At 46.4% G+C, this 9534-nt stretch overlaps 1 protein-coding gene across 1 annotated transcript in view; it reads right to left on the minus strand.

The window, feature by feature from the left end:
* Nucleotides 1-9534, minus strand: part of LOC120037607 (histone acetyltransferase p300-like) — a 34166-nt gene that overhangs the window by 19917 nt on the left and 4715 nt on the right. Inside the window, exons 2-10 of the mRNA XM_038983606.1 lie at nucleotides 6978-7555; nucleotides 5469-5645; nucleotides 4623-4920; nucleotides 4189-4302; nucleotides 3798-4022; nucleotides 3494-3596; nucleotides 2348-2482; nucleotides 2016-2133; nucleotides 1679-1862 (exon numbers count right to left, since the gene is read on the minus strand). Coding sequence (XP_038839534.1) covers nucleotides 1679-1862; nucleotides 2016-2133; nucleotides 2348-2482; nucleotides 3494-3596; nucleotides 3798-4022; nucleotides 4189-4302; nucleotides 4623-4920; nucleotides 5469-5645; nucleotides 6978-7555 — 1932 coding nt within the window. The remainder of the gene's footprint in view (nucleotides 1-1678; nucleotides 1863-2015; nucleotides 2134-2347; nucleotides 2483-3493; nucleotides 3597-3797; nucleotides 4023-4188; nucleotides 4303-4622; nucleotides 4921-5468; nucleotides 5646-6977; nucleotides 7556-9534) is intronic.

The following is a 9534-nucleotide window of genomic DNA, read 5'->3' on the forward strand; positions in this document are numbered from 1 at the left end:
CTCAATACGGTGCAGTCGTCCTGTCCCCTTTTCAGAAAAGCATCCCGAAAGAATGATGTTTCCACCTCCATGCTTTACGGTTGGGATGGTGTTCTTGGGGTTGTACTCATCCTTCTTCTTCCTCCAAACACAGCGAGTGGAGTTTAGACCAAAAAGCTAAATTTTTGTCTCATCAGACCACATGACCTTCTCCCATTCCTCCTCTGGATCATCCAGATGGTCATTGGCAAACTTCAGACGGGCCTGGACATGTGCTGGCTTGAGCAGGGGGACCTTGCGTGCGCTGCAGGATTTTAATCCATGATGGCGTAGTGTGTTACTAATGGTTTTCTTTGAGACTGTGGTCCCAGCTCTCTTCAGGTCATTGACCGGGTCCTGCCGTGTAGTTCTGGGCTGATCCCTCACCTTCCTCATGATCATTGATGCCCCACGAGATGAGATCTTGCATGGAACCCCAGACCGAGGGTGATTGACCGTCATCTTCTTCCATTTTCTAATAATTGCGCCAACAGTTGTTGCCTTCTCACCAAGCTGCTTGCCTATTGTCCTGTAGCCCATCCCAGCCTTGTGCAGGTCTACAATTTAATCCCTGATGTCCTTACACAGCTCTCTAGTCTTGGCCATTGTGGAGAGGTTGGAGTCTGTTCGATTGAGTGTGTGGACAAGTGTCTTTTATACAGGTAACGAGTTCAAAACAGGTGCAGTTAATACAGGTAATGAGTGGAGAACAGGAGGGCTTCTTAAAGAAAAACTAACAGGTCTGTGAAAGCCGGAATTCTTACTGGTTGGTAGGTGATCAAATACTTATGTCATGCAATAAAATGCAAATTAATTACTTAAAAATCATACAATAGAAAAATAGAACTGTTTGGCCATAATGACCATCGTTATGTTTGGAGGAAAAAGGGGGAGGCTTGCAAGTCGAAGAACACCATGCCAACCGTGAAGGACGGGGGTGGCAGCATCGTGTTGTGGGGGTGCTTTGCTGCAGGAGGAACTGGTGCACATCACAAAATAGATGGCATCATGAGGACGGAAAATGATGTGGATATATTGAAGCAACATCTCAAGACATCAGTCAGGAAGTTAAAGCTTGGTCGCAAATGGGTCTTCCAAATGGACAATGACCCCAAGCAAACTTCCAAAGTTGTGACAAAATGTCTTAAGAACAACAAAGTCAAGGTATTGGAGTGGCCATCACAAAGCCCTGACCTCATTCCTATAGAAAATTTGTGGGCAGAACTGAAAAAGCATGTGCGAGCAAGGAGGCCTACAAACCTGACTCAGTTACACCAGCTCTGTCAGGAGGAATGGGCCAAAATTCACCCAACTTATTGTGGGAAGCTTGTGGAAGGCTACCTGAAATGTTTGACCCAAGTTAAACAATTTAAAGGCAATGCTACCAAATACTAATTCAGTGTATGTAAACTTCTGACCCACTGGGAATGTGATGAAAGAAATAAAAGCTGAAATAAATGACTACTATTATTCTGACATTTCACATTCTTAAAATAAAGTGGTGATCCTAACTGACCTAAGACACTGACTTTTTTACGAGGATTAAATGTCAGGAATTGTGAAAAACTGAGTTTAAATGTATTTGGCTAAGGTGTATGTAAACTTCTGACTTCAACTGTATGTTGTCAAATGTGTGTGTGTGTTTAAAGCGTCTACTCACTGGACGGCTGTCCGGGGGCCAGAGGCGACTGGCCCATGCCAAGGGGTCCCTGAGGCAGGCCTGAGGGGGGCATGCCGGGTTGCGTGGGCATCATGCCCTGCTTCTGTAACCGCGTCCGCCGCTTCTCCTCCAGTTCCTTCTGGATTTTATAGATCTTCTCAGCCAGGAGGTGGTAGTACTCCGCCTGGTAGCAATTTAGGAAATTCAATAAATGTATATACACCCTCTAGTCCGCCATTACTTGTTGTGGTCAGTTATTGAATACGGTGATTTAAACTTTCTGGTATACTACTGTAATTCCAGTCTTCACCCACAACATTGAGGAGTTAGTTCTCACCCTGCTGTTGGCCGACTCATACATGTCCCCCTCTACTTTACGAGCGTATGCCACCAGGTTCTCCATCCGCCGGTCCTTCAGCGCAGCCGGGTCCGGGGTGGGGAAGATGGCCTGCACACTGCTCACCCAGCAGACGGATAAAGAGATACAGAGAGATAAGCCAAAAGACACTGACAGCCTGCAATGAACCATAATTGTGTGGTGTGGGTGCAGTCCAGAGTCACATACAGAGTACTAGACTAATAGCAACAGCAGATAAACACTTTTTCATTAAAACTGCAATGGCCTACGTGTCCCCCTCTGTGACTCTGGTGCAGTCAGGGCAGACTCACAGCTTGTGGACGAGGTGGTTGCGCAGGTCCTGGGTGATGTCCTCGTGCCAGTTCTTCCTCATGCCCGCGGCTGAGGGAGGGGTCGCCATGGGCATGGAGCCCAGGCTGCCCACCCCGCTGCCGTCGTTCATCAAACTGAGAGACGAAGAGAGGGGGACAGAAACGACAAGCTGGAAGCCATAATTTTGCTCAAGGTAGTCAATGAAGTAACTTTGTGAACTTGTGAGTGTGTTGCCTTGTAGAATAATGTTAAGTCTTTAGAGCTGGCAGGACCATAAAAATCAGTATTGAATTCCAAGGATAGTGAGTTCTTACCTCGATTAACCTCTACCCCTGCACATTGACTCAGTACCGGTACCCCCTGTATATAGCCTCATTATTGTTATGTATATGTCTTGTGTTACTTTTTGATTGATTCAAATATATATTTTTTTTTACTTTATTTAGTAAATATTTTCTTAAGGAGAAGTCTATCTTTAATTCTGTGAATATTACTTGTATCTTTTATCAATGTTTATTATGAGGATTTCTGTGGCTATCTGCAAAAACACCGGATGTTTTGGAATCAAAACATTACTGCACGTAATGCGCCAATGTAAACTGAGATTTTTGGATATAAATATGCACATTATCGAACAAAACATACATGTATTGTGTAACATGATGTCCTATGAGTGTCATCTGATGAAGATCAAAGGTTAGTGATTAATTTTATCTATATTTCTGCTTTTTGTGACTCCTATCTTTGGCTGGAAAAATGTCTGTGTTTTTTTGACTTGGCTCTGAACTAACATAATCATATGTTGTGCTTTCGCTGTAAAGCCTTTTTGAAATCAGACACAATGGGTAGATTAACAAGATGTTTATCTTTCATTTGCTGTATTGGACTTGTTAATAATGTGTGAAAGTTACATATTTCTAAAAAATATGTTTGAATTTCCCGCGCTGCCTTTTCAGCGGAATGTTGTCGAGGGGTTCCGCTAGTGGAACGCCTGCGCTAGAAAGGTTAACTCTATTTCTTGAACTGCATTATTGGTTAAGTGCTTGTAAGTAAGCATTTCACGGTAAGGTCTACACCTGCTGTATTCGGCGCATGTGACAAATAAAATTTGATTTCATGGGGAGGGTATGAGTGTGTTGTTGTACCTTTGCACATTCATATTGTTGTGAAGCATGACGTCTGGTAGCAGGTTGGACTGATTGGGGGGCTGCACCCCCACCCCTCCATTCATCCCCATGGGGTTCCCTCCTACAGGGGCAGATAAAGAGAGGACAGGTTCAAAGCAGTTCCTTTCCTCGGAATCACAACAATACACTTTAAAAAATGTTCTCCTGCTCAATCAATGACTAAACTAAGAAGTCTGCTACACTGCCCCTGGTCGTTGTTCATTTTTCTAGATTCTTCCTCCTCTTCACCAACACTGTTGTTGACGAGCCAATGCCCACTCACCCATGGCATTTAACGACCGCATGCCAGGCTGGTTGGGCAGGTTGGCCTGAGGTGGTTGCTGGGGCATCTGGTTGCCCTGGTAGGTGAGGCCCAGGGCGGCGTAGGCCCTCTCAATGGAGCTGGGGTCGATCTGGTTGGGCGGGGTGAGGTTAGGGGTACTGGGCTGACCCCCTGGCACTGCCCCTAACGAGTTGCCCAGGCCAACCCCAGCACTGCTTAGTAGAGCTGTGGAGATGGAGGGAGAGGGAAAAGAAGTGAGAGTGAGAGATAATCAACTTGCCATGAACGATGACGGGAACCGATGCTGAACAGGTAGCCATCTTGGTTCAAACACACGTAGTACATCACAATGCAGAGGACGGACACATAGCTCAATACAAACCACACTCACACTGCTGGTTCCTTTTGTCTCCAGCGTTCTTGAGCGGCAGGCAGACAGGACAGTCGTGCCGAGTGCAGTTCTTCCAGTGAGAGATGATCTGTCGTGACGAGGCACAGTGTGCCACTGAGGGGGAAGAGAGAGAAAGAAGGAGAGAAAGTGAGACAACTGACAGCGCAACACAATGACAGTGTCCCAGTAGAGACCTAATGTCAGCAGTAAGGCGGGAAATCTAACTGTAAAAACAAGGGAAACCCCAGAGCATGATTGGCCTGATTGTTGAAAAGCAACACAGAAACATGAATGAAATGAAGCTCAAACCAAGAGGAAGGATGCATCTCAATAGTCTAAAGTGGCTTCCTCTACTTCCTCTAGGAGAGAGTGGAAGCCACTTCAGAATATTAACAAACCAAGAATAACAGTATTGAAAAGGACCACCAACTCACCCTGGCAGGACTTTCCAGCCTGGCAGTGGGTCATGTGGTTGAGGACGTTCTTCATGGTGCGGCAGTGGGGCAGGCTGCACTGGCGCACCTCCCCGTTGGCCTGCTCCCGCCGCTGGCACTTGTGGGCGTGGAGCAGGAGCACCAGCTGCTGCTGAATCAGCTTGCGCTTCTCCGGGTCGGCAGTGGGAGGCGCTGCCCCCGGACCTGTTGCCACAGTACCAAGGCCAGCCTGGGCCCCGGCTCCAACCGCCGCTCCACCCACCGACACTGGCCCTACTGCCGAAGCCTGCTGTGAGGCCTGATGACACAGAGCGAAAAGAGAGTGAGTTAACCAGAGGGGATAGGGGGATGTAGAAGGAAGATGGCTGGAATAGAGGGGCTGTATGGAGGATTAAAGACAAGGGAGGGCCTTTAAAAAGGGAGATCAAAGTTGACAAGGTGGGATGGGCCGAACTAAGAGCAGTGGATTGTGAGTGAATTACCACTTAAGTCCAGAGGGTCTTTAATCTAGTATTTTAGTAGGACTGACAATACCAGTATCGCAATGTTTTTTCCATGGTAAAAATGAAAACACGAAGCAGACCAAACTCTTTAGTACTTTAAAAACCTGCTGTATGTAAAATAGTCTGCTATAGCTTGGGAAACAAATAAATGTGAGTCTGGATGACAACATAATGACATTTGTTTCCAACACTAGGGCTGTTATCCTAAAGAAGTTAAATCCACTTCATGTTTTGTTTCCTTGCCACAACACGTATCGCAATACTGGTATTGTCCCAGCCCTATATTTTTCACAAAAATAAGAGGAACAGAAAAAGATAGAAGACTGAAGGAGCATGCCCTCACCATCCCAGCCATGCCCTGTATAGGCGGTGTCTTCTTGTCCAGGTTGAACTGGGCCAGGCTGTTGGCCAGACCAGCCTTGTTCTGGTGCTGTGGGCCCAGCCCAGCACCACCCAGAACCTGGCCTGCTAACTGACCGTACGGACCACCATAGGGGCCCACATTAGCCATCATATTCATCTGAGAGAGACGGGGGCAGAGGAAGAGATGGGGAGAAATTAAGGGAATGTTAGGTGAGTGAGATGTAGTTTACACTCATGGTCCTGGTTTTCTTTATTGAACAAAAATAAATAATTGCCAGATTTTTTAGAGCAGATTAAACGACACTAATTAAGCTTCATTAACTTTAAAATCACTAGCAACCTGAGATAAGTTGTTGACAGATAATAGAGTTCAATCTCTGGACCATTAGGCATTACACTGCTTTGAGCATTAATCAGTCTGGTCTTATTCACGGAGGTTGTTAAAAAAGCATTAACGCTGACATACTTACAAAAACATAATTCAACAAATAGCTTGAATTTTCCTAGCATTTTCACACAAACACCAAGCTCTGTTGAAGACAATAGTGATCTAGGGGTGACAATGAGAGAACAGCTGCTTGCTAAGGGGGAGAAAGACCAAATCAGATCTTACTCCAGCAGCTTTCATCATCTGTTAACCCTTATCCTTACAAAATATCATCAGCCTAAAGGAATGTAATCAACTACTTCCAACAAAAGACAGATACGGCCAACAGATAAATAAGCTGGTCACTGCTCAGCTGGGTCCCATCAGGATCGTTTTGGATGGAACTTTACGGCAGTGTGCCCCCTTCTTACTCCCCACTGTTTTAGACACCTTATGGAAACGCATGTAGACACTGCCCAACTGACAATGAACATCTATGCTCTCAGCTGCCCAAAAACTAAAAGAGAACATGCACTGATGGTTTGTGCTTTTAGCCTCAGGCAGTCTACAGCTCTGGAGGTGTTAAGCAAGGCAACATCAGCCTGAACATGACAGCATCCACTGCACCCAGCCCTCGTGAAAACAGCTCTGACAACTGATTGGATTGTCATATTTACAGCACCAACAAACAAGCATTTAAACTGAAAAGCACCGACATTCTGATCCAATTATTTATATAGCAATGTGAAGTGCGTATTTAAAATTAGCCTATGGCAACATGATAGCTGGGATACACAATAACAGGGTAAAGGTTGATGAATCTGCTCTGCTGCCGTCAGACATACTTGATCAGTTCCGAAAGAGGCACTTCACAGTTCACACACTAAATACTCTTCTCGATTCTGGTCAATTAATGTTCATTCAGAGCAATCTTGAAACCATCTAATGACATATTAAACATAGTATCTCACTGTTGTCAAGACAGCTAGCATAGCCAGATGTGCTTAACACCAAGACCAGCACAGAGCAAAAGAGCAGTAACGTCAATATGTAAAAGAGGATCCTGCTCCTGTAGACATTTATGAACACAAGTCGATCTACAAAACAATTAGAAGGTCTTACCTTGTTCAGTGCTCCAGGTTGCTGTGGCCTCATCCCAGCCTGACCCCCTGCCCCCATTTGCTGCCCCCCCTGCTGCTGCAGGGTTTCTGCCAGCAGGTTACTGTTACTTCCCATTCCCGGGTTGACCTGGTAACCCATTCGGGGCGAGCCATTCATCACCTGGCCTCCCATCATGCCCTGGGGCGTGGACCCTTGATGCTGTCCGTTGCCCTTCTGGGCCCCCATCATGGCCCTGTTCAGTCCACCCACCATGCCCGCCTGCTGCATAATGCCAGCCTGCTGGGGTGAGGGGTGCTGCCCCTGGGGACCCATATTCTGGGGCCCAGGGGAGGCATTCATGCTGCCCAGGAGTCCCATGGAGCCACCGGGGCTGTTGGTGGCTCCCTGTTGACCCGAGGGTGGCAGCGCTCCAGCCCGGAGAAGCTCCGAGAGCTGTTTGTGTTTGGCAGCAGCGTCCTGGCCTCCTCCCAGGCTGGTGTGCAGCTGGCTGAGGTCCCCGCCGTTGACCAGCCCCAGCTCCGACGAATTGATGAGCTCATCGGGTAGGTCGTGCTCCAGGTCAAAGAGTGAACCGAAATCTGGAAGGGGGTAAGAGGAGGAAAGAGAGGGCAGTGTAAGTGGGATATCCTGAGGTGTACATTGAGAGCAGTAGCAAATAAATGCACTTGTGCCCCTTGACATGGCAAGCTCACTAATAAAGCTCTAACCTCCTTCAAATGTATGTGCAGCAATAACTCATTCTGGAAAGAGAAATAACTCCATCTAAAAAGAACCAACTAAATGAATCCCTCCTCTTTCTGGACCCTAACGGCGTCTGCATACTATGTTCCATTTACTCCTAGCAAAACTTGGCTAGGCGAGGTGAACGTCTGTGCCTCGCATACTCCCCTAAAAGACCTTTGCTTAAAAGACCTTAGCCAGTATACACTTCCTCAAAATGGCCTGAATTAATTTAAGATAACTCAAGAAATCTTTAATTCACTTTGATGTTTTTGCTGAGGTGGTCTTAGTCATGCAATTTTACATCTAACTAAGATGTTTGTTGCAGTATTTCGCAAGTGAAAAAACGTGCATGAAAACAAGTTGTCTCTCGTTTAATGACAAACACTTTATTGAAGAATCCGTACGGTTGACCAATCACTGACAAAAGGGCGTAGACTTCGGTTACGGGACTTCGGCTTGCCTCATGAAAAACTGTGGTGTGCACAAACAGCCGAACAAACCCTTGTTGAACACAAAAACGTCACAAAATGTCATCATAATATATGCACAAACTTTTTCAGATGGGAAGCATGCGGACGCCTTAAGTCAGTGCAGCGGCTGGCTGCAACCAACTAAATTAATCCCTCCCCTTTCTGGACCCTAAGTCAGTGCAGCGGCTGGCTGCAGCCTCCCACCAAAGGGTTTCCTCTCCTGGGCCAGTTTGTGGTTTGATGGGGTGGCAAACAGAGTGGACAGGGTAGGGTCAGAGTGTGAAGCCACAGAAGTAAACACTGACGGAGTAGCAGGTGGATGCATGTGTATAGAGGACATTTCTCTGCCTCTTCATAGAGAAAGGGAAATAGCAAGAGCACAGACATACCTGCTAAGTTGCAAGATCTACTTGAATTTCCCCTGTCTGAGACACGTGCCTTCACTTACAGTGCAGGGTGGATACCAAACAAAGGCAAACCTTTGTGTCCTTTATGACTATCATATGGCAAACAAACACCTCTGGATATAGAACTTCGGAAACGGGGGGGCAAGTTGTCCATTTATGACACCAGGTTGAGGATGTACTTGGCAGAGACTTGAAATGCATACGGCACCAGAAGCATCTCAGTCTCACCTCTTGCCATCTCTAGCTTAGAGCAGCAGCAGACTGCAGCCATCTTAGAGGGGGGAAAAGATCTAACATGAAACACACAAGAGCTGATCCGCTCAAATATGCAAGCATGCATCCTCAGTCAAGCTCGAGTCTCTTTTAGAGAAACAGGTGGGTGTGTTAATATTTCTACACTATCCTCCAAGTTGCAGTGACTATAGCACAGGCAACACTCAAATTGTTCTTCTGCACGGCATGGATACAAAATCCGTACCTGTAGTTTAAGACAGAGGAGCTACATACAGACGTTGAACCCCGTCAGTCTCATAAACAAGAAAGAGAGCCTTCTCAATTTACCTCCTATATCCCCCGACTCTTACTAAAATGAAGATCTAGGCTAATCCCCCCCACCACCATGACCAATGAAACACATGGTTAGTTGTGTACACTTGTGTCTGGGGGATGATGACAGAAACTACCTCTAAAGCAGTGATTTTGCAAATGCTTGGTTGTGCAAATGCTACTGTGAGCTACACCTGGTCCACAAGATTCAGTCCAGCACCAATGCCTCAGACTCCCATCACAATGGGAGGCAACAAACAGCAGAGGTTTACTGGACTGACATCACCATTTTCACAGCCCAACCAATTGTGCCATCACAGGGTCAAAAGTCTTTTTTTTTTTTTTTAGGAAAGGAGGGGGGTTGCATGTTGCATTTGCTCTTCCCTTCCAAACAGAATCAACTTTTCACCA

Source organism: Salvelinus namaycush, chromosome 3, assembly GCF_016432855.1.
Source record: "Salvelinus namaycush isolate Seneca chromosome 3, SaNama_1.0, whole genome shotgun sequence".
In the NCBI taxonomy this organism is placed as follows: Eukaryota; Metazoa; Chordata; class Actinopteri; order Salmoniformes; family Salmonidae; genus Salvelinus; species Salvelinus namaycush.